The 27,998-nt window shown below is 41.9% G+C and overlaps 1 protein-coding gene across 2 annotated transcripts; it reads right to left on the minus strand.

Annotated features, from left to right (window-relative positions):
* Positions 1-219: 219 nt before the first annotated feature.
* On the minus strand, positions 220-27,234 carry pdgfrb (platelet-derived growth factor receptor, beta polypeptide). 2 transcript variants are annotated; one of them, XM_079168057.1, is made up of 23 exons: positions 26,980-27,234; positions 17,608-17,682; positions 16,741-17,058; positions 16,245-16,502; positions 15,438-15,568; positions 14,964-15,129; positions 14,061-14,241; positions 13,356-13,471; positions 13,070-13,193; positions 12,715-12,926; positions 12,185-12,279; positions 11,904-12,036; positions 11,015-11,119; positions 10,584-10,694; positions 9,620-9,776; positions 8,984-9,150; positions 8,538-8,650; positions 8,124-8,246; positions 7,759-7,870; positions 6,430-6,529; positions 6,219-6,324; positions 5,585-5,871; positions 220-1,673 (listed from the first exon to the last, which is right to left on the minus strand). In XM_079168057.1, the coding sequence occupies exons 2-23, from the start codon at positions 17,654-17,656 to the stop codon at positions 1,526-1,528; spliced, it is 3,312 nt and encodes a 1,103-aa protein (XP_079024183.1). In that variant the 5' UTR covers positions 17,657-17,682; positions 26,980-27,234; the 3' UTR covers positions 220-1,525. The 2 variants fall into 2 exon arrangements, with proteins under 2 accessions (XP_079024183.1, XP_079024182.1); XM_079168056.1 differs by having other exon boundaries at positions 17,608-17,685.
* Positions 27,235-27,998: the final 764 nt, after the last annotated feature.

The following is a 27,998-nucleotide window of genomic DNA, read 5'->3' on the forward strand; positions in this document are numbered from 1 at the left end:
GAGAGGAAAGGAAAGCCAAAGGGCTCTTAGAAATCTGACCTAGGAGTCAGGAAAAGGCACTGAGAGATAGAAAAAGCCTATATTTAAGTTTACTATAATAACACAAGTCATCTTTTAGCTGTTTTGACAATGAAAAGAAATAAGATGAAGACGGAGTATAGCAGCTAAAAGGGAGCCGTTAAGTTCTCATGATTCACAAAAGACTCACACTTCCAGTGCTACTATGATAATACACATTTATTTTCACATTTACAACATACAAAATGGCACATATAAAAAATACATTTGTAAACGTTAGGAAGAGCTTTGGTACCATAGCTTGTGATACAGTGATCTTGTGCATTTTAAATTGCAAGCAGAAAATGACAACGTGTTTCTTTGTCAATACTACAGTACTGACAGTTAAACGATTGTGTGAGTGAATGCTAAACAATGCAGTAGAAGACTATAAGCATCAGATTTACATGTGTACATAAGGCTATGTAGGATTCTTGAGTACAGTAGCCCTTCGTATCTACTAAATACTCCATAAAAAACCTCCATAATCGGCGAACATCAATAGCTGGAAGGCAGAAATCTGTCAGTATGTACAAAGGCACTCATGTGTGCCATCTTGTGCTAAGGCAGTGATACGCTGTATTTAGTGTTTTTCCCTTGAGAGTCACCTGTCACCACAGAAACTGATTTACTGTAACAGCCACATGTTTAAGTCAAAAGTTGGATTTCAGTTTAACTTTTAAATCTATATTTTAGAGTATATTTATATCTTCATTATGAATATCCACATTTTTTCTGAATAAAGTGCAAATCTGGCACAGAGCTATGAATTAAACTTATGCAAAACAAGTATTCAAAATTCACAAATGGCATATAGATTTCATATAATTCTCTCAACAAAAAAAAAGAGAACTGAATAAGTCTGGCACTATGGCATATGTAAATAAAAATAAAGTATTGTTCATAGTAAAACAGTGCATATCTGTATTTCACGTCCTAGAAATAACATTTTGTGAAATGTTACAATACATTGAATACAGCTGTAGGTCGTACTTAAGAAACAAATGCAACACAAAGTTTAAATCCAATTTCGTACTTGCCATGGCTGATTGTGGTCTATTATATAATGTTAATGATGCTCACTAATATGGGAATTACATATTGTTCTTGATTGGACAGTATTTTGTATACAACTAAACTCAACTGTGTATAACCAATTAGTCTCATAAGGTCTCATAAATCTCAGGCTACAATAGAAAATACAGTAAACTGATTCTCTACAGAGAGTACCGTATTTATATTAAGTGTCTAATAAATGACTGAATGATAACATCAGGCTCATTATTTGTAACTATTTTAGTTTCAGAGGTACTAAGTTTGATACAAAAGAAGGGCAAAACTTTTCGAGTGCTTAGTGGAAACGAAGATTTCCTTCTCAGTCTCAATTTCGCTACATTCTAGCTTAGTCACGTTCCCTTTTTCAGGCGGGTTAAAAAATAAAGGGGATGCTTTTCTCGGGGTTCTGTGGCTACAAGAAGCTGTCTTCTACCTCGGGTGTCCCAGAAAAAGCCAGCAGGGCGTCTCTCTCACTGGTCTCCTCCAGCCTGTCCTCCTCTGGGAGAGTGTCAGCGGTGTCCTGCGACATGGAGTCGGTCTCCTCCTCCAGAGCCAGAGAGCTGAGGGTGGGAAGACAACACACAACTTCACATTGTGCACTCAGTCACATAGGAGTCTTTGACGGACACAACACCATCTGTATTTATTAATATTTATAATAAATCCTGATGTCTTCCTTCATTTTTTCATCTTCCTTCCAGCAACCACAAGTCACAACTAACAAACACACCCATTTTGAGAACATTTAAATGCTTTGTTCTTCCGTATTTTCAAGAGTTTTTCCAATGCAGCTCTTTGTAAAAGCAAATGATGAGTACTTCCTGTGTACTATTTTGAACACTGAATACTGGTTGCAACCGATTTGCTGCTAAAGTGATCTCAAGTTTTTCAGTAATCAACAATACAAGCGGCACTTCTCAATTATTTAGAATGTTAGGCAGTAACGGTTCAACTTCATAAATAACGTTGTTGTTTTTTTTATTTTACATTTTGGCTATTAGAAGTGATGTAACTTAAACTCAATCGTCTTAAAAGTGTGAGATACAAGATGGGGAGCATTTCCAATGGCTCTCAAAAGCCCTGAACACGTCGATGGCGAGCCGGCGGCTCGTAGCTGACGATGCTAGCAGCACTAAAGCTTTGTTTATTCTCGTGCTTGACATCGTAGCGCGAGCCTCTGCAGATGGCACGCAAGCTCCCAGCATGCACAAAGGCGTTTATGTTTAATGCGCTGTTTGTTGCATTATTCTCCAATATCGCAAAGAGCGTACAAACAAAATGAACTGTGAAGAATCAAAAAGACAACGAGTGTAACCGTCAAAAAGCCATAAACCAACCTCCACAATGCCCAGGAGGGATTGTAATTAACTGTAAACTCACATCTCATATTCATGGGCTACTTTATTGCCTTTGTAAGAGCCCGGTAAAGCAAGAAGTCAAGTATCACATATGCATTACAAAGCAACGAAGGGATCTATAACAATTTGATTTTACTGGCAAAATATATACTCAATCGAAATTGTTTATTACAATGTGTTAACCTCTTGGACCCGAGCGAGCCCCATTTGGGGTTTACGAGATTTTTAATCGAAGAGAGCGTCGTAGAAATTAAAGTTCTTAAAGACATTAAAAAAAGAAATTACATTTTTTTTTTTTTTTTTTTATCGAAAAAAGTCTCCTTAATGTAATCACGTTAACCATTTTACACACTACAAACACCATTATAAACTATTCTACTAACTAACTAAGAAGATTCGCCACAATATCGCCACAGCCGGCAAGACAACAACTCAGAGAATGCTTCGTGAATCTCGGGCATAGCATCTTACCCGGCAAATCACACCGCTAACAACATTAGCATTCCACACAGAGTTCAACGGTAGCTTCCAAATTACTCTCCGTCAAAGCGTTCAGGAGTTACAGCCAACAAGCCACAGAAAGCACAACTCCCACACTGCGAAAATATTATAACTGTATCATACCTTGAGACGGTTTTGAGGGCCAAAACGGTGAAATCCGCAATTATTCCTTATTAGTAATGTGTTCGTCTGCTCAGTAGGTACGTCTGGAACTTAAAATGGAGTTTCTCCATTCATCTGAGCCAAAATGGTGGTCAGAATGCCGGCGGCGAATCATACAGGGGCTTGGGGCTTGGGGGCTGACCGCTGCACGGTTTTGGAGTTTTATTGGCTCAAACTTCTGTCAATCACTTCATGAAACACACGAGTGTGTTCGTTTTGAGCACCTGGATCTAATGAGATGTCACATGACAAGATCCACCAACCACAGGCTGAGCAAGGGCTCCAGACAAACAGACAGAGACATCCAGGAGAGATATGACACGTCAAAATGGGTCAAAATGGGTCAAAATGGGTCAAAATGGGTCAGAATTATGCCAAAATGATGCCAAACAGCTCTGTTAGGATAGATTGTACAATATGAGTGACAAATAAAGTGAAATATATAATTATAAATTATATAAAATGAGAATTTCGCATGTTTTTTTTTAGATAAACACCTATAATTGGGGTTTGCTTCACTTTATTTACACCAAATCTTTTTGTGAGGTTCCTGCACCCTTTGTGCTATGAATTGGGAATGTTTTTAGGCTAGCCAGGGCCTTATTTAATAAATTACAGTGCTTTTTCTTCAGACGAACTTGGGAATTTTCCCTGTTTGCTGTGTTCAGTCTTCAGCTACTATTAACCAGTAACATATACACAATATTTACTCATCTCATCAAATCTCACAATCCCTAGTGTTGTTCAAGCATCAACATTTTTAAAATAGACCTTGTAGTTACAGAATTGTAGTCTCTTTTGTATGGGTTACAATTTTCGAGAAAAGGCCTAAAAAAAGGCTTAGGGTCCAAAAGGTTAAACATTAAAGCGCCTAAAAACGAATTGGCCTTCTTTTATTATTCCTAGACATGAAAATAGTGATTTTATCAGTGACTATTTGAGACTGTCAGGTCTGAAAAGCTCTGAAAAAAAGGAAATATGTAAAGAAGAATTCAGGAGGAGTTAGGAAAAGACAACCGTGGTGTTCAGAGAATCCGACTACACTAAACTAAGCTACGTGATTATGAAGCGACGGCAGATGTCACTGCCGTAGGTCTGCCACGGCGAAACTACAACGAAGAAAGACGACAAAAAGCGCAACTAAAATGTAACCCCACATAATCTAATAATAAATTGCATGCAGACTTTATAAATAGCTTCTTTTGTGAGACGCTGTTTCACTCGTGGTGTGTAAAAGGAGAGAAACCGGAGCTCCTTCCTTCCTGCTGCTGTCACACAACAATCAACACTGCTTCAGTAGAAACAATTCACTTGTGTGCAATATTAATGCATTTGTTACACACCAACACTTCCTTTGTGCAATAATGTGGATTCTACGGTTCGGTTATATTTAGCTTTTTACCGGTTTAATAATATATCATAGGCCGAGCTTGTTTTGTGTTTCACGGATGGTTCTTGTTATTGAGAATGAGAATTTGTTCATTGACAGTTTGCTATATTTACTATTCATTGTATTTCGTATTCTTTAAAAAAAAACATATTTGTTACATGTTCGAAGTAAATAAATACATGTGAAATGATACATAAGAATTGTCACTATCTATTCATGTTCATCAGTATGAATCATTAGTTTATGACTGTATGAGTATTTGTTAAACCTGTGTAAGCATATCGTTTGTTTTCATGGACGACTGAATGGTGCGTCACTTTAAATGTGCCGCGAGTTTGTAGCCCGCAAGGAATTGTGGGGCGGAATTATCTACTTTCCTTTTGTAAAGGAAGTTTTGGTGCTATATTTATGCTCTGGATGTTAAATACAGCTCCTTGAACTGTGAAAGACCATTAATGGGGCTGCAGCTAATTGATTTTGAAAGTTGCTAAAAATGAATTAGAAAATGATAACAACAATTACTTGTTTTTAGGAAATTAGACAGCTGACCGTTGAATCATCTTGTTATTGATTGGCCCATGTCGTGAGTATTTGGATTTTAAAATGCTGCCTGATGTGTCCATGACATCCTCACCATCCGTCTGCGTGTGGCTCATCACCAACACTGCTTCGACACACCTCAAACCCAAACCACAATGTTTAAGGGACAATCACTGCCAAAATCCAAAAGACAGGGTTGGAATCTGCTAATACTCCCAAACTCTTTCAACACACATATTAAACAACACCTAAATCCAAGTTAATTATGAGTTATGGTTGGAAAAAACTGTGATTCTGTATGTAAATATATCTGGATTTCATGAGGTCGGACGTTTATTTGGCCTTTATTTGACTGTATGTTTATATCTGGCGCCATAATTCAGCTATTGTCTCAGCTCAACATCTGGATGGGTGGGTGTGTGGTGGAAAAAAACACTGCTCTTGTTAAGTCTACTCATCTTTCTTGCTACCCCAGCATTTGGCATACATCTCTGCAGCATGTTTTTCAGCGGCTCCGTACCTTGCAGGGCTTTCTGACGGCACGCCAGTGAAAATGTCCTCCGGCTTGGGGTCGGGGATGGGAATGATGTATTCGTTGTATGAAGTTATGACTTCCTGTGTGTCTGCCTCTTGTCTCTCTTCTCCGGGGCTCGGGCTCTGGTTGTAGGGGTCCGGGGGGATGTAATGCGGGGATGGGGTGCCGAATGCTGGGTTGGCGATCGGAAAGGGAGAGGAGAGTCTGGGTTTGGTGCGGGCAACTGCCGGGTGGTCACTCTTCAGGAAGTTGTCGTTGACTTGGCTGTATTTCTGTTGCCAGGGGACAACAGTTCACGACAAATCAATGAGTCAACAGTTTGGGAGCTTGAGGTTGCAGAGTGCAGATAGTCGTTGAGCACAAAGGATGTTACATCACAGCTTATAACACTAATCACGTTTTATCTACTTTAAGAATCAGCGAGGCATTAAACTGGTAGACAGTGTGTCTACTTCGTGAACTGAAGTTTTCTTTTTTTCCTCCAACCAGCCACTGAGAGGCAGATTGACTGAGTATAGATGAATGAATTGGTAGATAACCACACCCAAATAACACTTTAAGACTCTATGTGGTGTAGAGTTAAAAGTCCAAGCTCACAGTTCAGAAGCTGTAGATGTACCTTTTTATAGCTGTCGGCCAGCATGTTCCCAACACTGTGGACCAGAAAGGAGAACTCGGGCCTTTTCTCATACTTCTCGTCCCAGCACTTCTTCATGATGTCATAACTGCAACAGAGGCAACATGCAGTTCATTTCTTATTCTACATTTTCATTGTCTGAGTTATTTGAGAGGTGACATACTGTATATGGCAGGGTTACAATGAGACTCACACTTCATCAGAGGCGTGTGCAGGTTTGGCCATTCGGTAGCCTCTTTTCAAAGCGCTGTAGAACAACTCATTCATGGGCAAATCAGGGTAGGGGGTTCCTCCTGCAGAAAGCAAGAACGTAGGTAAAGCTTTTTCATATAGCACTTTGTAAAACACACACGAAAAATATAAAATAATTAGGTGAAAAAATAGAAAAAAAAACACATGTCAAAGATGAGCTCTATAAAAGACTTGTTTCTTAAGCCTTTTAAAAAACGCCCAAACATTCAGCAACGCTGATAAATGATTCCTGAGGGAATCAGCAAAACAGCAAAGGTGCGATCACATTTTGTTTTGCAGTTAGAGCGAGTGAAAGGATAAACAGATGAGATATGAGGATCGGAGTGGTTGAGAATCTGGAACAAGGAGATAAGAAATGTAACTGTGGGCAAGGTCATGCAGTGTCTTATATGTAGTTAATAAGATAATATGTAATTTATTCATAAATGTTACAGGAAGCCTATGGAGGGATGAACATGGGTGACCGATGGCTAGTTCTAGTTAATAACCTGGCAGCTTCATTTTGAACCAGCTGTAAGTGTTTAGAGCAGCTTAACTGATGCAGATGTTGAGGGAATTACATTAATAGACGGGAGAAAATAAAAATTTGGAATACTAGTTCGAGATCCGTCGAGACAAGATTCATCTGATTTTTGCGATATGTCTGAGCTGGAGAAAACAGGACGAGTTTAGTGCACAGGCTAGAAATGTAAAACCACATCAGCAGATTTATTCTAGTTCTGAAAAGTCCAATTCAAGTCAGATTCAGATGAGGAAGCGCAGAGAATCTTTGGTTATAATTGTTACAGAGGCGGGATTGTGAGTTTGTTTTCCACCACTTGGGCTTCAGCTGCCTATGCAATAAAATGTCTCCTTTGTTTTCATGGTAGTTTCCAAAATCGTGGGAAGAGGGTTTTCTTTTTTCTTTTTCTCTTTTTTTTAAGAAAGCTTGACTGTGTTTAATAAGGTTTAGACCTCTTAAGAGTCTTCAGACAAAATGCTATGTACTTTCAATCAGACATGGGATTTGAAATTGGCTTTGCATACATTCAATGTACTTTTAGACACAATCACATGTTTTCATAATTTACAGTTTACCAGAAGCCCGGGAATGTTTGTTTGGCTTCAATAATTAACGAGGAGTCAAGCAAGTGAAAACTCTGCAATGTGACCTACTTAAGCAATTAACAAAGATGAATCCCTCTTGTGTGCATAACAGTTCTGATTTTGATTTGGGTTAATGGCTTTTTTGTGTGTTAGTGTGCGTAAATATGTGTGTGTTTGGACTGACCCAGAGTGAAAATCTCCCAAAGAAGAATGCCGAAAGACCACACGTCGCTCAGGGTGGTGTACAAATTATGGAAAATACTTTCTGGTGCCATCCACTTCAGGGGCAAGAAGGTCTGAATGAAAGAAGTTAGACATTAGACAGAACTGGTTGAAAAAAAAGTCTATTATGCACTTATCTGCTACCCTTGCAGACCCACAGATGATCATATTTGCAGCATTTTATTCAGCTAACTTTGGTTAAAGTATATCAATTACATTACATTCATTTGGCAGACTTTCTATAAGTGCATTGAAATGTGATAGGAACAAGAGCTAGGTGGCTTAATGTGCATTTTGTTTATTGAACTTTATGATTTTGTCGCTTACGCTGCCTTTGGAGATGTAGTTTGAATCATGCATGATGTCTCTGGCCAGGCCAAAGTCACAGATCTTCACCAGTTTGCCCTCGCAGATCAGCACATTCCTGGCAGCGAGGTCACGATGGACGCACTGTGGTGGAATACAATCAAATGTAATTAAAATGTTAATTAGTGAGTTGTAGAGGTGCTGGTTGGTGGCTTTTTGTTATCTTCAGACAGAGCCACGCTAGCTCTTTCCCTCTGTTTCCAGTCTTTATGCTAAGCTAAGCTAACCGGCTGCTCGCTGTAGCTTCGTATTCGGAGTACAGGCATGAGAGTGGTATCCATTTCCTTCTGTAAATCTCAGGCGGTAAATGCAAACAAAGTCACATAATCTGAAGGCATCTTGAGTCAAATATCACCAGTATTTCTCATATCCTACATTCTTGGAGGCGAGAAACTCCATCCCCTTAGCCACTTGATAGCTGAAGCCCAACAGATCGTCATAGGTGAGAATGGAAGAGTCACTGATGGCCAGCTCCGATCTGCTGTCACCTGAACACGATGACAAGGTGAGATGACAAACAATGAGAGGACGAGAAGGTGAGGAGCATCCAATGAATGAAGACATCATGTTGTTGTTGTTGTTGTTGTTGGGGGAACTCCGGCTGTCCTGTGACTGCATGGCCTGAAATTAAGCTCATGCCCTTCATATGCTGTAACATTTGTAAGTGCTTGGTGATCAAAGACCGGAGACAATTTAAGCTGCATTCAATGATTTGGCGCAAACAATGCATGTGTTCATGAAATGCACTATTTCAAGCTCACTGATTGAAAATTCACACATGAATACTCCTCACTTAATCAACACAGACACACAAATCTAACCTTGTTCCTGATAGATGTCCTGCTGGTAGGGCGACTCGTATGGAGAGGGTTGGATGTCTGCGTACTTGATGGTGTCCATCTGCTCCTGCATGGGCACGTAGAGGGTGGGCTCATCTTTACTCATGTCCATATATCCTCCATCACTCTCACTTCCGAAGGACACGTATCTGGATGCACAAAGTGTGAAACAATACAATGTGATAAACTGACATAAATCCATTTGATCTCATGGCTCTTTATTATTTATTTCATTTGTATGTGAGGAAGACGTAAATGACAATTGGACTGTACTTGTCTAGTCTTCCGACCACTCAAAGCGCTTTAACACTATGTCATCATTTACATCCATGCATACACTGATGTATGGGGCTACCATGCAAGATGCCACCTGCCCATCAGGACCATCTAACATTCATACTACATTCACACACCGTAGGCACAGCTATGGGAGCAATTTGGGGTTAAGTGTCTTGCCCAGTGACATCAACATGGACTAGCGGAGCCACTACCACTGAGCCACAGTCGCCCCTACTATGTGACAGCAGACACACACACACACACACACACACACACACACACACACACACACACACACACACACACACATTATACAAAGATGGTATCTGTTCTTCTCACCCTTTCCTCTGGCTGAGCGGAGTGCTTCCTCTAGAGATGAGGCAGCCGTCGTCTTGGTTCTTCTCTGCTTGGTACTGCAGGAGGCTGTGCTTGTTCCTGTGCAGGTAGTCCACCAGGTCACCATATCGACAGTACTCAGTCACCAGATACAGAGGGCCTGATTGGTGGAAGAAGAGAAATACAAATTTTGGATTCAACAAACTTTAAAAATTATAATATGAGATCTTTGTGTCTGTTAAAAATAATTTAATTTCATAAAATATAAAGTTACTATTTGTGAATTATTGAATAATTTATATTTAATTAAGTAAACATTCTGTGTTGCTATTAATTCTGACTGACATTTTACATAACTCCGGTAAATAGATAAACAGGAGATAAATGGTTTAAATCAAGCAGAGGTGTGCATTATAGGGGCAGCCATTGACTTTTTGTTACTAACTGTTTCCAGTCAAAGCAGAACGTAGACAGCAGCATTTCCACAACATGTTGACATCTGTTTAAATGTTTCCCTCTGTCTTCAACAACCTCTGAAGCCACAGGAATGTTTGAACCCTTAGCATGACATTTTAACTGCTTTATTCTCTTTAATGCGCTTACAGTGCAAATAGGATGTCTGTAACTCAATCGTATGGAAATACATTTGTAGTTGATAATTATCAAACTAATAATAGTTAGATAATCTCAATAGTCTTCCTTTACTCATATCATACCATACGTAACTTTAGATCTGTAATTATTAGATTGAACAGAGCTCAAACTCAGTGAGATATTCCCTTTTAGAGAACATCTTAATGACATTTTTTTATTTAATAAGTTCACAGACAAAGAAAAGAGACACAACGGAACCACCAGGAAGGTTCTGCATTAAGAAAATGCTACCAGCTGATCGAAGGTGCTGTTAATGTGTAAACGGACTCTAAAATGACCTAATTATCATGTGTGTTAGCACAGTATAGCTCACCATGTTTGGTGCAAGCTCCCAGCAAGTTGACGATGTTGAGGTGAGGACCCAGGTGACTCATGATCTTCAACTCTGACATCAGAGCCTGAGTCTCACTCCTCCTGGCTGTCGCTGGATGGAGAGAGAGATACAAAAGTAGGGCCGTATGAGGCAGGTATGACAACAGGAGAACTTAACATACTGAGGCCAGGACACTGATGCCAAACTGCTCAATGACCCTTTGGCTGAAACTTCAACCGGGCTGGCAACCAAACTAAAGCTCAGCAGGTTTCTGCTCTCTCTCTCTCTCTCTCTCTGTGCCTGCAGGAATATGGCACTCGTTTCACAATAATTGACAGCTACTGTATGCGGGGGGCTCTACTGAGGTCTCCACATTGTTCACACAAGTACGCACATGGCTTCAGACTGTCTTTTTACATTGTGTGTCTTACATTTCAGCATTTTCACGGCCACTTTTGTGCTGGACTGGGAATGAGTGAGACCATACGCAGTTGCCTCGACCACCCTGCCAAAGGCTCCTGATCCAAGAGTGCGACCTGAAACACAAAGAAAGGCTCAGTGGGACAGCATGTGAATGGGGCACATGGTAGACCTGAAGCGATATCAATGTAAATACAGTTCTCTGGTAACTGGCTTGAGCAGATCATAACAGATGGTCCAGATTCTTGTGCAGAGGTCTAACCATCGAGGTTTCCCTGTTTGTACGGAGCAGCTGACTACCAACAACACATCGTCAAACACAAAGTGCTTAAAAAAATGAGGCAGGATTAGAGCCAAGAAGACAAGTTTAACAAACCTCACTTAGTATTCTAGCCTCAAGTACGCCCAGACGACCCAAACCAGCCGCAGCACTATAGTCACCCGGTGATAGCTACATTGCTCCTCGTTTCTTTGCTCTTTAAGTCTGTTTAGTCTGAGATTAACAAGTGAAATGGACAATTTTTTTGTGAAAAAAAACAAAACCACTACAAGACCTTAGTAAATGGTTATAAAACAATAAAAAGGAGGGAGCAATGAAAGACAAAAATATGATTAAATAAATCATAAATATTTTAAATAAGACACTATTTTGCCAAAGCAATACCAAACAAACTATACCAAAAATGATGATTACACTAATCAACAGTAATCTAATACATAAATAAATAGATTAATTCATCTATTTCATGCATGCAAACGCAGGCTTAATAAACTGTCTTTATTTTTGACTTAGCTTCTAGAAATGTTAAATGCATAAAGTGGCAGCACATCCAGCTGATGTGACATAAAGTGTCTCAATGGGCTTCACATCTCTCCATACTGGCCCTCGTGAGGACTCACCGAGCACCAGGTTGTCTCGTCGCATCTCCCAGGCCAGGTCGTAGGGCAGGTGGATGGGGTCCACATAGATGTACTCATGACCGTCCTGGCTCACTGACTCAATCACCTTCCATCTGATCTCATAGCGAGGTTTCTGAGAACACACGTAAAGACACACACACACACACACACAAGAGCAAAACTTAAACACCAAAACAAAAGGCTTCTACTTTTTAAATCACAAAAGATTTGTGAAGAACTCAAAAAATATGGATGGTTGAGTTTGTAACTTTGTGTCTCACCTTTCTCCATACAGCAATGAGGATGATGATAGATATGATAATGATGACCACTAAGGCTAAAACAGCAGCCAATACTGCCACCTGGGAGTACAGTGCTGCAACAGGCAAAGGGAAACGTAGCATTAGATGAAGAGAAGGTCGCATATAAAAACATTTAACCAAGTTGTCTCAAATATGTAAACATAAAACTTCCATTTATGAACATGTTGGCAGTGATTTTGTAATTAGAGCTATAGTTAGACTGATACTAAAAGCTTAAGTACAAATACGCATTATTTACTGTTTAGTGAAACCTTGTCCTGTACCTCTAAAATGTAACTTTTCAGACTTGTTCTTGTTTGTTCAGTTGAACCAACTGTGATATGATTATTATCATGTTTTAATGATCTTATAGTTAACTTGGACACTGCACATTTACACAGTGAAACTGATGAACATACACACAATACAACTTTCACTTCCTTTGGTCCTTCAAATGGCACTGAATTATAAAACACACTAAAATGGGAGATTGTTGTCGTGACACCTACTGCTGGACACCAGTTTGACGTCTCTTCTGTCGATGAGTCCTGCTTGGTTGCTGGTCTCACAGCGCACTGTGACCTGCTGGGGCTTGTGGAAGGTCACCTGGCTCCGCACCTGGCTGGTTTTACGAGTCTCGCTGTAGGTGACGTTGGTCTGGATGCTGAGCAACTCCGGCTCTGGTATCAGCGGCTGCCACACCGCTGTTTGGTTGCTACACCTGCAACACGACACGAGATCAGCGGACGGAGTCGAAAGAAGTCAAAACAGACGCACAGAATTTTAAAGTCAAATACATTTCTGTGAATGATCAGCCCTCTGGTGTTTGTTGCGTGACAGTTCAGTGATGAATGGGTGACTTACTGGTGCATGCTGTCACAGCTGTACCACTGGATGGTCGGGGTTGGGACCCCCTCAGCTACACAGGTCACCAAGTGTCTTTTCCCAGGGAGGTGGTGGTCGGTCAGGTCTTTAATCTGAGAGGGAACTACACACAGAGGGTGCAACGGACATTAATCATTACTGACGTGGATAAAAACAATTTCTATCCTCGATTTCTTGCGTATGCACTTTCAAATCGTCGCTCTAAGAACTAAAAATGTACAAGAACACCCTGTACACTGTGGTGATTCTTAAAACAGCCTCTCACCTTGGACCTCCAGGTCAAAGGTCACTTCCTTTGTGTCATCTCCGTTTGTGACAAGGACAGTGTAGCGGCCTTTCTGCTCCTTCCTCACCCTCACCAAGGTGAGCAGAGTGACATACCTGAGGTAGAAGGTGAGGAAATAAAAGATATGTGAGTATTCCCTGCTCGTTTCCCACAGCATGTATAAGCTGGGATGAGAAATTTGATTACTGGATATATCAAAGATGATTGCCAAGAGGCCAGAGATTTGATTAGATCTACTTTTACATGCAACAGACAGCTGCAGATCACCCTGTTTATCTTGCGCAAACGTGTGGTGTTTGTTAACAGAAGGCTTATCCATCTGTGAGTCCAGCATGTGGATGATGTTTCACTTTTGAAGTGTGTTGCACAGAAATGTGAAAACATGGTCCTGCAATTACAACATTGTTTGGCATTTTACTGAAAGACATTTGTGAGGTTGTGACAGGTATCTTGTGTTTATGGTTCCCGTGTGATGAATGATTGGAGTCCTGCCCTCTAGAGAGTATTGTGTTTCTCTCTGCGGAGGCCTTATCTGGTGATGACTGACAAGAGAGGGACGCCTCCGGGGGGCTGCCACCCGAACAGAGGCCCGGAGCTAATTATCTAAATGTATCAACTTGTATGAGATCCTCAATTGCTCCAAGGTGTGCAGGGGATTTTAGCGGGTTTGGCTGAATGTTTCACCTGATCTCATGCTCTCTTCTGGTTGTGATGGTTTTATCTCCCTTGATTGAGGCGCCGTCTTTGCTCCAGCGGACCTGAGGTGGAGGGTAGGCTTCAATCTCCACCCTCAACTCCACGTTCTCTTGCAGCTTGGCTGAAATGTTTTTTTGCTGAGCAGGCTTCACATCCACGTAGCCTCGCTCTGAAGAAAGAAAATTATATCATCAGTAACGTAACGTAAATGTCATCCAAGATGTTTGTTATATAATTCCGTGTAGGTTTAGCACTATGAGCGATCTCCTTCCTATACAAGTAGTCATGTGCTCCTTTGTTGATATATAATCATCGATTATAGCCTAGTTATATAGGCCAGAGACAGTACTGTACTGCTACTGTTCACTGCTGACCTTCTGTGGCCAGACATTAGCTGTCTTTTCCACTGAGATGTCCAGCGAGCACCACTAAACTGTCTTAGTCTCCATGGAGCATGGCGGTTCAAGTTATTCAAGGATTTCATAAACATACCACACCTCGCTGCAGATAGAATAAGCATTCACAGACCCAAACAGTTACTGTCAAGAGAGAACAGGAGGAGAAGTTCAGCATGATGAATCCTTGATAACTTGGTGTTTATTCCCAAAAGTCTAAATATAAAGTTGCTCTACCCCCCACCACCTCAGTTTGAAGCTCTGTTTTTCAAGGCGTCCCTCAGGGCATCCGCACCATGTGAGCGGTTTATTTCACACTTTGAACAGCAATAAATAGCAGTCATCTTCATTTCCTTTAAAAGAAGCACCTCTTTCACCTTGACTTGTAAAGGTTTACATAATGAGCAGTCTTCTCTCTGTCAGCGAAACACAATAATAATCTGTCCAGCATCAGTTTGTTTTAGTTTTGTGTGCATGTTTCTGGGTATAGTCTAACCGAGCACAGTGATGTTGACGCTGGCAGAGGCCTTCTGGTCTTGGATACTCTCGTGGACATAGCAGACGTAGCGTCCGCTGTGGGCCAGCGTGGCCTCAGGGAAGATCAGGCAGGAGCGCACGTTCATGACAGGCAAGAAGTCTGTCAGTGGCTCAACCTCAACAACCTTGAAGAGAGAGGAAGGACATCTGCTTAACAAGGCATCCTGAAATGATTTAGCTGCCTCCTTAAGTAACATTATTTTCAGTAAAAATATGAAACAAAGCTGGAAAGCTGAAACTTCCATGTAGGTTATCTTCATCATTTTTAACAGACTATTACAATACCAACACCACATGTTATTAGTACAATTTCACTGGGGTATGGAAATTAAGGTGTGTCTCTACATCTTGATGCGATTTGGGCCTGAGAGTGATCACGAAGGGAAAGCTGAACAAAAGCGCTTGTTCAGCTCCACTCCTACTCACTACTCACCTCTCTGTTGGGGATATCCCATGAAAAAAACACCAGCTCCACTCCGTACACTGTGCAGTTCACTGTCAGCGGTTCGCCCTGTTTCAGAATGGTCTTTGACGCATTGATGTAGGCGTCGATGGCCTCTGGGACTGGGACGGGAAGAGAGAGTGTGGGGGAGAGGAAGAGGAAGAGGTGGTGGTGATGGTTTATTATGCAGAAAAATCTCCTTTAATCAATCACAGAATTGTTGAAAAATAAACCCAGACATATTCTTTATCTCATCAGTATTAGTCAGAACTGGACTGAACTGAACTGTACTGTAGCTGGCTCTTGTCGAGAACAAAAACTTTAACTCCACAAAAGAAAAACAGCTCCAGTATTTACCGTATCAAATCCTCACAAAAATAAAACCACACCCTCCAGTTGTAAGTCTTCCTCCAGAAAGTTGTAATGTGACCAAAGTGTATGTGATAATATGGGAATGAATGATACTTTTGGACTGACAATACTTTGGCTACAAAACGTGCAGATTTTGCTGTATAAGCTGTTTGAAGAACTGTGATTGACATTTTATGGTTATTTTTATGGTGCTCTAAAAAGATAGACTAATAAACATAAATACTTGTAGGCTCTGTAGGCTGAGATTAAATGAAAGGGGCCAACTGTGTGTGTGTGTGTGTGTGTGTGTGTGTGTGTGTGTGTGTGTGTGTGTTTGTGAACTCTGGAGTTTCGGCACATACAGGGGGGTGATATCAATAATGACCACATTTTTATTTTGGGAAAAGTTGTTTCTCTAACCGAACTCTTTAACTCTTTAACACTTACCGACAATGCTGAAGACATAGAAGGCCTGAGACTCTTTCACCTCCTCGTTCAGCTCTCCCCGACACACGTAGGTCCTGTCCTCCAGCGGTGCCTTGTAGCCCTCACTAGGAACATAAAGCCCCCTGATGGGCAGATCAGTGTCCCTCTCATACAAAGTGACATTGATGTTCGGATTGGTGACCACACAGGGGATGGTGCTCTCCTCACTGGTCTTTGTTACCATTCCGTGTGAGCTCTCTATGAACCACACATCAGGGTCTACGGACAGAAACAGCACTCGTTTGATTATCTGTATTGTGGATCAAACAATTAATGTGTGTACAGTTCATCTTTATAAACTCCTGTTTTTACAGTTAGATTACGTAACATCAGCGTTTTTCTACAAACAGAGAATGATATAAATGGGCTCAATTGACTGTTTGCTAATGTGAGTCAGCCTAAATTTGTTTTTGATGTCAGGCAGCTTTTACACTAAACTGGTTAAATGAGGCCTCACCTGGGACAAAAACAGCCACCTCCTTAGTTTCTCCAGTGTGTCGATCGCTGCACTGATACACCCCCGTGTGCTTCCAGCTCACGTTCCACAAAGTCAAAACACTGGATGTGGCGCTGCTTTGCACAATTTGGTAGCTTTGACCGTCGTTTTGAACTTGTTCCGCTTGGAAGTACGGCACATCGTCCCTCTTGAACTCCCACGTTGTGTCTTCTGAGCCGGAGCAGGTGAGGGTGAGAGAGGAGCCCTCAGCCAGGATGAGCTCTTTGTCATCGGGTGTGATCTCCAGACAACGCAGCTCGGTGCAGAAATAGAGGAGAGCTGCGGTTGGCACAACAAGAAAGAAGGTCAGGTTGGAGGTCAAACAGGCAGCAGCATGAGGTCAAAGGTTAAATCAACAATACATGCCAGATCCTGTTCTATCTCTGAACGATGAAGGATATGAGTTGTGTGGAGTGAATATGTGGGAGGATAATGATGCCGTGTCAGTGACAGATGTATTTTCAATGACAGAGGTCAGTGTGAATGCATTAGTTGTCTTTTACATCAAAGTATTCTGTTTTTGTGTTAAAAAGATACATTATTTTTTATAGATATTTCCAACATTGACCATATTATTATATATACACTAAATAACAGCTTTTGTAATAGTCTACCCCCTCAGTAAGCACAACTTTGTCATAACTGCAAATCTATCTTTTTTAAAGTTATGACCTTTTCAATCGTATAAAGTTTCATTTGGATATGTTATAAAAAGAAAAAGTGTAAAATACTCCCCCTAAGCTTGGCTTCATGCTCTTCGCTTCCCTGCAAAAGAACCCGTGTTACAGATTTTCATTTTTAGTTTGTTTATTGAAATTGAGCTCTCACCTGTAACTGTGACAGCCAGATGGAGCGTGGATGCCGTCACCCTCCTCATGGTGGAAGCCTTCAATGCACTTTATTCTGCTGAACAAACAAAAGTTATAACAACACTGGTTAAACTTCATGTACCCTTTTTGGAAATGTCATGCCTTGCCCGTTGCCTGGGTCAATTGTTCAAGAAACACAGATCATCCTGTCCGCAACAAAAACAGCAGGAAAAGCTGGTTTGTGTTCACTCCAAGAGACACATAACACCACCACAGTTAACATTAGGCTTCAAATCATGATGGATTGCAGCAGCGGGTCAAGTAGAAGCTGACGTTGCACGTCAGTACATTCTGCTTCCAATCAAAGAAAATGCTCTGTTCGTACTAAAAGAAACAAATATTATTTAGTGTGCTGGCAATCTGCTTTCTTCAATGGTTTCTGGCCGGCACACGGAGGTGCAGATGCAGCTCACTCTGGAGGTATTTGATGCCTCGCTGCACCAGGACAGAGCGACAATGTCTGGCTCTTTTTGTTCCTGGTCCACCAGCATTCAGCCCACTAACAAACGGGTCACTGTGTGCAGCTTTGCAACACGCTCACTGGCAACAATGCTGCATCCAAGCTGTTCTACAGCCGTGCTGAGCCATTAATTGGTTTTGGTGTAAACAAAAGTGAAAATGAGGGCATTCACATAGGCTGCTGACACAGGAGCGTACTCGGGATTTTGAGAGGATGCTTTGGTTTTGTAATACCAATATCAAGTTGTACACCAACGTGATATTATCATTATTTAAGATCTATTGGGGTCAAAGGTGACTAATACCTGATGCACCACCCTCCCATACTGAACATTAACCACAGTTGGCCAATGCAAGTAAGAAGGCAGAGGGAAAGATTGAGGAGGGGAGGAATAGTTTGTTGTTATGTTTGGGATGGGGGTTAAGCCTTGCAGCACACAGATGTCTGGAAACAGTTAAGGATGGATCACAGGCCTGTACGCAAGAGGGTGGGAAAGAGAGAGAGGGCGGAAGAGCGAGGCTTGGGAAGAGCGAGGGTGGAGGACGTAGTGGAAAAATTGCGAAATGTATCTTGACAAATCTTACTCCGTTTAACGTTTTTCCTCGATAATGCAATCTCTATTTTAAGAAATTGGACTATCTTTATGCATTATGTAATAAGTGATAGATTACATTTCTACATCTTATCTCCAACTCTTAGGAGTTCTATCAGTTTTCATTTATCAACTGAACGTGTCTGGCAACACCACCTTAAGAGCGTATCTATAAAAGTGTATCAAGGTTACAGATTTGTAAATGGCCATATTTTGAGAAGAAAGATCCCTTTGGCAGTGGTGGCGAGGTACTAACCCAAAGCCAGTTACTCAAACCAGAGATACGCGTTGTCTCTCTAAATTAACTGCCTTTGGCACCTCCGCTCCCAAAACGAAAAAGCTCTTGAGTTGCTCCAAAAACATGACTGGTCCATTTCCTCCCTGGCCTCCTGGTTCTAATAAAAAGGGGTGAAGGAGAGGAAGAGAGAGAGGGAGAGGCTTTTTTTTTCTTTCTGCCGTAGTTCACAGACATGCGCACATAGACTCATCCTTACTGGCACATAATGCATGCGCCAAAGCACACTCACTGTACACACAGGCGTACGCTGTATTACACGTCAACCCCACCATCTTCTTCACCCATTACATCCACACACGCAGATCTCCCCCCTCTTCCCCTTTTTGTCACTGGTGTCTGTGTACAGTTCACGTTCCCACAGTACTTCTCTGGAACTTTCCCAGGACCGCTGATACACTTGGGACCCTGCTGGTGACGACGGCAGGGGGCAGGGGGGAGGGGGTCACCTTATCCCTGTGGGCCCTAGCAACCAGCATGGAGGGAACGTTCACTGAGGAAGCCACACATCAGTGCTTGTGAGAACCAGTAACCTCCGTGTCAGGGATGATGACTTTGAGCGACAACAGCCAAATGCGTTGACGCCAAAGGAATGTGTCACTTGGCAGCATGAGGCCTAACAAATCTTATCGTAACTGGCTGCTGGTGCTATTTCTGCTCAAACCAGCCAAAGAGCTCCATTAGAGAGCTGCAGCAGGATATATATATTTACATCAGCAGAAAACTGAACAAGAAATCTCAGTGTGCTCAAATCTTATTTGGGAGTCTTTGAAAAAGGACGGAAAAATAATGTTTGGCTACTGCAACACGATGAGGTTTTATGTTGACCGATGGGCAGGGGGGGGACTTTGAACAGAGAAGGAATCTGACCCTTAACATAGGATGTGCTGACTAGGAACAGAGGGCCAAAGGGAACCAGAGTTTGGAGAATGAACACTATAGCAAGATTTTCTCCAAGATTTAAGAACATGCTAATCACTGCACATCAAAGTCATAGTCTTGGTGGGAGGAGACACTTACGGGCAGCTCTAAACACATTTGAAAACACGGTTGTTTTGTGCGCCGTCATTGTCAGGCCTTTGTGCAAGAAAGTGAATAAACACACATTGAAGTGTTAAAAAGGGTCAGGAGACTAGTGAACCTGCCAAGAAGGTTTGGCAGCATTTCAGTTTTTTTTTTTTCCCACTTATCAAAAGCACTCAGGAGCAGTATGACCACTAAAACAAAAAGTAGATCTTTGTCTGAATCAAAGAGACAACAAAGTGGTGTTTGAGGCAATTTACAGTAAGAAACATCAATGACATCCATAAATCAAGTGAAGTGGCTCTCAATCTGACGATTTTGTGGAGGGTCTTAAAGATGATTTAAAGGATCTAAAAACGTTTTTCTAACACAGATGTTTGTTGTTGTCTTTGTTATCTTTGAAATGGGATACTCCAATCCTGCAATGATAGTGGAGGTCAAAAACAAACAGTGTTTATGTAAGTGATGGCGCAGTAATCACTATGATGGATAAACTGTTATCCCACTGTATAAGTTTTCCCACAGATGCTGGGAATTTGGTGGCTGATTGAACCCTCGCTGGTTTTCATAAACAACGCTACTACACTCAAAGTGTCACCGGCTAATGAGGAAGAATGCCAAAATCGACCTCAGCGGGACGCACGCAGCCCACGCACAACCCCACAGCAGCCTGTAATCCCACTTCTGGGATTATCTATATATACTGTAGCTGCATGTTTTATTTAAACATCTGGTAGTGATGAAGCCCTCCTCGACGAGGTGGGAACTGCTTTGTGGACCACATTTGCAGCCAACTGTTTGCTTGAGTGTGTCCCAAGGGGTTTGCATTTAGAAAGGGGGGGGGTGCACGTAATCTATAACAAAAGAGAGAAAGATGCCCAAAAAGCCTGAGTGCAGCTGGAGAGCTCTGGCTTCCTGTATGGGAAAATTCCCTGGCCTTGTGTGGGTGTAAGGCTGTGATCCATCAGTGACACAGCAGACCACCACAAACACTAAACAAATACTCATGTAGACAACAAGAGATGCCACAATGAGAAGAGGACAATCTGGACATAATGACACTTCTACACAGAGAAAAAACTGCTTTAAATAACAAGCTGCGCAGAAAAGATGTATAAGCACAATCAGGAATGAGGAAAAACAAGAAGAAAGGATCGGGGAAAAACAATTAACATGCAAAAACAGACCAATTAGACCAATGACAAAGCATGACAAACCATCACCACACCACAAGAAGACTGCACAGAGCACCAGACAGTGGAAAAGACAACAAAGACAGCATGCAGACAAACAGAATACAATTCCTAGGAAAAGCCACATCAAAGCACAGAGTGAGACAGCAGAGGGAGTCTTGCATCACAGACAGTGATGTTTACTCTGCTGAAGTGCACAGGAAGCTGTGATCTACAAAACAAACATCTCAAATTTAGCGGTCTCTTCTTTCCAATGCAAACAATTATAGCTCAGATAAGACAGACTCTCGCTGACGGTGAACACTTTATTAGGAGATGCACTAAATCACGTTACCAGAATAGCTGCAGTGCAGAATAAATGTAGGTGCCATACTCTTCTTTTTTAGTTTTTAGAGGGATGTTAGGTTTTCTTGACATGTCTCTGAACGGCCTGATTTTGGCGAGCTCTGTGGGAAAAAAATGACCCGGAGTGTCCTTGTTAAAACAAACCTCGGTTTTTATCACTCGTCTTGGACAGACCAAACCCCCTTCCCCAAGCCCCCTGAGGAAAACCTTCTGGTCCCTCGGAAGCAGACCCACGATCCACTGTACCGACCCCAGACGGCCTCGCTGTCCCCCAACACGGTTAAAGCATGTACTGTACATTACCAGAGCTGTAATACTGATGGATAAACTGCAGGCGCATTAGTAAAAGGCACTTTCAGCTGGGAGAGCACACATGTCATCAACATGCTGTCAGAATATGTGAGTTACTGTAAACAGGAAATGTGTGCAGTCTGATTATGGAGCCTGTGTTTGTGTCATAATAATCCATCTTTCATAATGTAAAAGGAGAGCGACGACTGGTCCACCTCTAGATTGTGAGCTTTCAGACATTGTTGTCTAAATATCCGTACCAGATGAATCTGTTGGGTTTGATCTGTTTTGTTAAAACACTATGCATCATGTGTGCCATGTTTAAAGCTGCAATAATAGATTTCGTTGCCACTTGGGGGATGGGGAAGCAAGCTGTGAACTTAACACTTTTACATTTTTTCCAAATTCCAAGAAGAAAATGCAATCGATTGCTTCACTAATGAACGGTTATTCTACGATCTGGTGCCATTCAACCACTGCAGAAGAAGATGCTAGATAATGTAATTAAAGTGGAAAAATATATAGAAAACATGATGGAAACATGGCATTTTTGTTTATTTGATGTATTCATTTGGGTGACGTCATCATCTCCTCATCAGTCCACACAGCTTGGATGTTCAAGTGTCTTCTGTCACGTTTAAGTCATATGCTTCATGAACATTTCCATGATCAGAGCTGCAGAGTCAGCAAATTAAAAATATCCATCACCAAAATAGAAACCCGCCGCATATTTCTACACTGCAGAAATGTGTCCGTGTCATAATAGTTTTGGCAATGTTAAGTCACTGTTTGCAGAACAGATTGAGGCTGAAAATAGGTCTTAAATCGTATTGCAACAGATATTGCAGTGAATGACAGAAAAAGTTATAGTCAGATGTGGCTCTGTTATGCTGACCCCCAACAAGTTGTTCATGAATCGCCCTCTGGTTTCATTTGGTTCAGCATTGAGACACAGTGACTGTGAATGGTCTTATCACAATAAACCAAACTCTACTGCTCATGCTGAGGCCACACATGTTTGGGAAACTGTGAATTTTGGTTTGCTCCCTTTCAAACAGAGTTGTAAATGCTGTTTGTAGTGGTGGTGGGGGGATGTAAGGGGCTTCTGGGTAAAACTGACTGTGAATGACAGCTTTAGATGTGGCTAGTGTTTGAGTTCAGTTTAATGATCTAATTTTCTACTTATTTGGGAATCTAAATGAGGGAAACATAATTAAGATGTCAAAAAACTAAAGCAGTTGTTGTCATTGAAGTCATGTCCATTTTTCCCCATATTCTTGAGCTGTAAACCTTTGGTTTACTACCAGTTAGGCTGTAATTATCTGTGTGCTTTGCCCCAATTCAAACTGCTATTCATAGGGAATTCAGGGATATCAGATATATTTGCTAGCATAAGCAGTGCCACATCCTCCCACGTTTTTCTTCTGAGACCTCTGCTCCCTCCTTTTTCCTGCACATCGGCCGTCACACTAACACTTTAGGGTATAAGACCCCCAACCCTCCCCGTGAGAAGTAGCGGACGCCTACACACACTTCCAGCCTCCACTGTGACACACCCACACCCCCCTGAAAGAAAGAAACAGAAACAGCTGAATACAATTAGGCCAGATTGGCTTTAAATTCCACTCGTTTCCCTAAACTTGATAATGTTGGAAGTAAGGGGAAAAGGGGGGAAAAGAGTGACAGAGAAGCCTTGATCTGGGTGATAATTAATGCAACGTGTGCAGTTAAGTTATGTTATCCTTGACACTTGCAGCAAAACAATCTTGGAATCGCTCTCTTTTTTCGTTTTCTATGCATGATAAACAAATCAAAAGAAACACCACTGATAAATATCACTGTAGCTCAATGATGTGCAGACTTTCTCTGAAAGCAGCACAACACCATAAGACAAACTGAGAGAAATCCGAATAAAGTCCCCATTTTCCATTGTGTAAAATGTTGGTATCTTGTAAAAGCAAAGGCTGTTTTTCTTTCGTCCTCCTGTCTCACTGCACTGTATCGTCAATTCCAGTATGTTTTTGTTGGACTCAGGACAACACAAATGCCAGAGAGAAAAAGTGGTGCTTTAAAAGAATCTGATGAAGACCAAAACTTCCTGCTTAAAATCTGGATTTTTCCTTGTGCAGTAAATTCCGAGCGGAGATTGTCGTATCCTTTGATGTTATACGTATACAGGGGTGGAATAAGTAGTCCAATCATTGGTTTGAGCAAAGGTTCTAATGCAACAATATAAAAATAGTGTATTACAAGCAAAACATTACTTAAACTTGGTTTTAAATGTTAGGAATAGTTAAACATTTTGTGAAATACACTTATTTGCTTTCTTGCATGAGAAGATCAATACTCTCATGTTTGATTGGTAAACCAGCAGCCAGTCAGCTTAGTTCAACACAAGGACTAGAAACAGGGGGAAACAGCGAGCCCCGAACTATTCGCAAATTGTCATTTTTACACTTAGGTCTTTATACAGAAACTACAAATAGAGTGTTGATTCGTACGTTTAAAAGGTGCTGGTAGGCGTTTAAATCTCTCTGGCATGACATAGTTATGACTAAATAAGCAGCACCCAAGTTAAAGGTTGAAAGAACAACATCATTAGTTATCAGTTATAAAGAGTTTAATCAGATCAGATCAGATGTGTTTGACAGTGAACATAAAAGGGCATTGTTTTTGTCGGCTTTGTTTTTGAACATTAATTGCAACTACACAGGATATTATTTCCCTCTGTTTTATTTGAGTAAATGAACTTTCCACCATTTTGGTATTATAACTCAAACAGAAAGATTTCCTCCAGGAGTCGTCCTGTAGGAGTGGCTGTGCTCTCTGGCTGAAGATGAGATGCAGCTGCCTGTCCGCTCTGTGTGAGTGGGAGGGAGGGAGGGAGGGAGAGAAGGAGGGAACGAGGGGGAGGCCAGATGGACGGGCAGCCGTACAGGATGCTGTATCGCAGCACCACTTAGTTCTGATCATTAAAGCTATATGATGAGTGTATAAGTACAGTGGTCTGTAGACAAGGGCATGAGACTGATGGACTTCCAAAGAAACAACAGCTCATCTCTAAAGTATGAAGGATGAATTATGAGTCACCCAATACGTGACTGAGTCAGAGACTGCTACAACTATAAAACAAGGTCCACTCGCCAAACTCTATACTTCATCCAGATATAAACAACTAGTCTTCAGAGCACGATGCCTTAACAGCTGTGTGTTCAGGTCACGGGGGATAAATCACAAGTGGACAGAATGGGATCAATGTGTTTCGAAACTTGCTGCCGAGCTCAGGCTGTTACATATCGGGACATGTGAGCCAAATCAGACTCCTGGCATGTTTTCTGCATGGTCATAATGTGAAGCACATTTTCTCAGCGCGAATGGCATGCGGAGAGCCCAGAGAGCCAGGAAACAGCTGATGACGAAGGATTAGGTCTGGGCCAGGGGGAGTGGAGCCGACTGGGCCGCGCTGCATCAGGGCCGGGGAGAGGCTGCTCTGCTGCAGTACATACCAGCAGTCTGACGCACAGGGTGAAAAATCCCCACGGGTCAGGAGACAAATGAAACTTCACTATGTTTTACAAATCCTCGCTATAAACATTTGTCAGGAGTGCCTCCTCTCTTTTTAAGGTGGTGCTGTGAAATGTTCAGCAGGAGACATCCAGCTGATGTTGAAACTGTGGAACACAGTCTAATGCCGTTGATGGTAAAAGTATGACATGCATGCAATTTTCCAACAGCTCATCTGCAACAACATCACTAGAAAATGCCTGGACCGAAATAACCAGAGAGCCGGTCAAGATCAAAAACTTCAAAAGGAACTAATTGTAGAGGAGGAGAGCAGCAGACACAAAACACATGCCAACGTTGTTTTGATTACAGCTTATGCTAATTCAGATGCCCCCATATCAGAAAGGTCATCTGTATAAAGAAGATGGATGTGCAGGTAACCGACCCAACAACTTAGCATCACAGCAGCCGTTCATAGCAGAGAAATGGGGAGGCTTTCAGGTGCAAAACATATGGCGCACTAGAGGGAAAAGACATGCATGACACATGTGTCGGCCATAAAATAGCTTGCATTGCTATAATGTAACTCATTCCAGATACTAAAACCTTCCAATGTGATGAATGAGAGGATATGAGTCCACGGCTCTGCGTTCCTCAGACGAGACCGGATCACAGCTTAATGAGAGATTTACATTTAAAAAAGGGTGACAAAGGCGTTAAGTTTAATATTGAATCTGGTAGTGTTATCACTAAAGAAGAGATCCAAAGGATGCTGGTGAGAGTGACTGATGCCAGGTCCAGGATCACCGCACAGCCGCAGCTTTTCAATGAGCTTCTCCATGTAGCGTTGCAGAGACGATTGATTCTGTGAGGGCCATTCACAGGGGAGGAGAGAGACTGATGGTCTAGCGGTGAGGACCGCCGGTTCACTCAGGGTGACTGAAGAGAGCTGTATAAACAAGCTCTTTAGCAGTGAAGCACAAAGTGAAGCGCATACAAACAGCTTGTGCTATGAAGCCAGTGTGTGTGTGTGTGTGTGTGTGTGTGTGTGTGTGTGTGTGTGTGTGTGTGTGTGTGTGTGTGTGTGTGTGTGTGTGTCTGAGACCCCTGGATACCTTGTCAAACGTATTCTCTTAGCGAGAAGATAAACATTGTTAAAGTTGCAATATGTAAAGAATGAAAAGGTGTCTATGTACAGAGATGCAAGCCATCACCATGTTGATGTTTGAACAGGTTGCTCACACTCTTTCACATTGTAATTCCTGGTGTGTACACATTCAAGTATGTGGGTAACAAACACCACCAACGGAGACACATTACCTCCAACTAGCAACGTCACACAACAAAACAGACTCAAGTGTTAAAACCAAACGTTGTCTTGAGGTATTGAATCAGACTATTGTATCTGTTTAAGTTCAATAAACCATCAGTGCTGTGTTGTAAGGATGAGGTGCATCTTGTCTCTGACAGACAGCTATGAAATTGGATCTGTCACAGTGGACTCACCATGCAGGCTAAGTGAATATTCACCACTTTGTATAATTCATCTTGTCTTCTGTCAACAGCTGCCAAGCAGCCATGACTAAAAGTAAAATCACAGACAGTGACAGAGAAGTAAGACCTCTTACCTTCAGGGTGATCCCAGAAGCATATAGACAAATCTTCCCTCTCTGTCCGAGGAGGTTGCTGGACAGCAGTCGGTCCTCCTTCTGAAATCAGAGGAGAGATGTCCAGCTGGTTGTCTACAGGGGCTGCTGCCTCAGATGTATAGATCCCTCAGATGTTCAGAGTCTGAGGTTAATCTCTGCTGTCCCGGGAGTCTGCCGGAGGAGGTACCGCTCTGAGCCCGGCTGTTTGTTTAGTCAAATCACAGCACCACGGGGGTCTCCTCTCCTCTCCCACACTCTGAAAAAGACGGCCCACCGTTCCCAAAGAGTGCTGTTAAGTTTAAAAAGAAGTGTTCTCAATGGAGACATGCGCACGCACATACACACTGCTTCCCTGACAGATTCACACAGAGGAGGGAACCAGAGGTCCGGCCCTGCTGAAGCTAGAGTAAGAGTGAGTTGGAGAGAGTGGGGAGGGAGGGAATTGTGAGTGGGAGTTGAGCAAAAAGCAATAGAGGGAAGTTTAAAAAAAAAAAAAGAAAGAAGTGAAGGGAGAAATAGAATAGACAGAGGGAGAAAACAAGGTTTGGTTCTGCTTGTTGTTCTTCGATAGCAGCTCAGGGGTCCCGAGCTGGAGTGATTTGTTAATGAATGGAGTGGCGAGCAACTGGAGGTGAACTGAGACAGTCTCTATTGGCAACAGAAATCTGGGCCGCATCTAACCCCTTCATAAAACAACAAACACAATAAAAAGGAAGAGAAAGAGTGAGAGAGTGAGTGAGGGGTCCAAATAGGGAGAAAAAAAAAAGGTTTTGGCAGAGGGTGGCCTGCTTTGGAAACAAACATGGAAGTCTCAGTTTCTCAGCAAAGTAACTTCACTTACATAATCACACTGCTAGGTGTAAAAGACGTAGACACACACATCTAGCTTGGGTGGGACCCATTTTTCTCAAATGTCACATGTCATTTTCTGTCTTTTTCCGTTTATCCCACATAACATGATTCAACACCTCTTTTTTTCCTCACCCTTTTCTGTCCCT

This window comes from Pholis gunnellus, assembly GCF_910591455.1.
Source record: "Pholis gunnellus genome assembly, chromosome: 10".
In the NCBI taxonomy this organism is placed as follows: domain Eukaryota; kingdom Metazoa; phylum Chordata; class Actinopteri; order Perciformes; family Pholidae; genus Pholis; species Pholis gunnellus.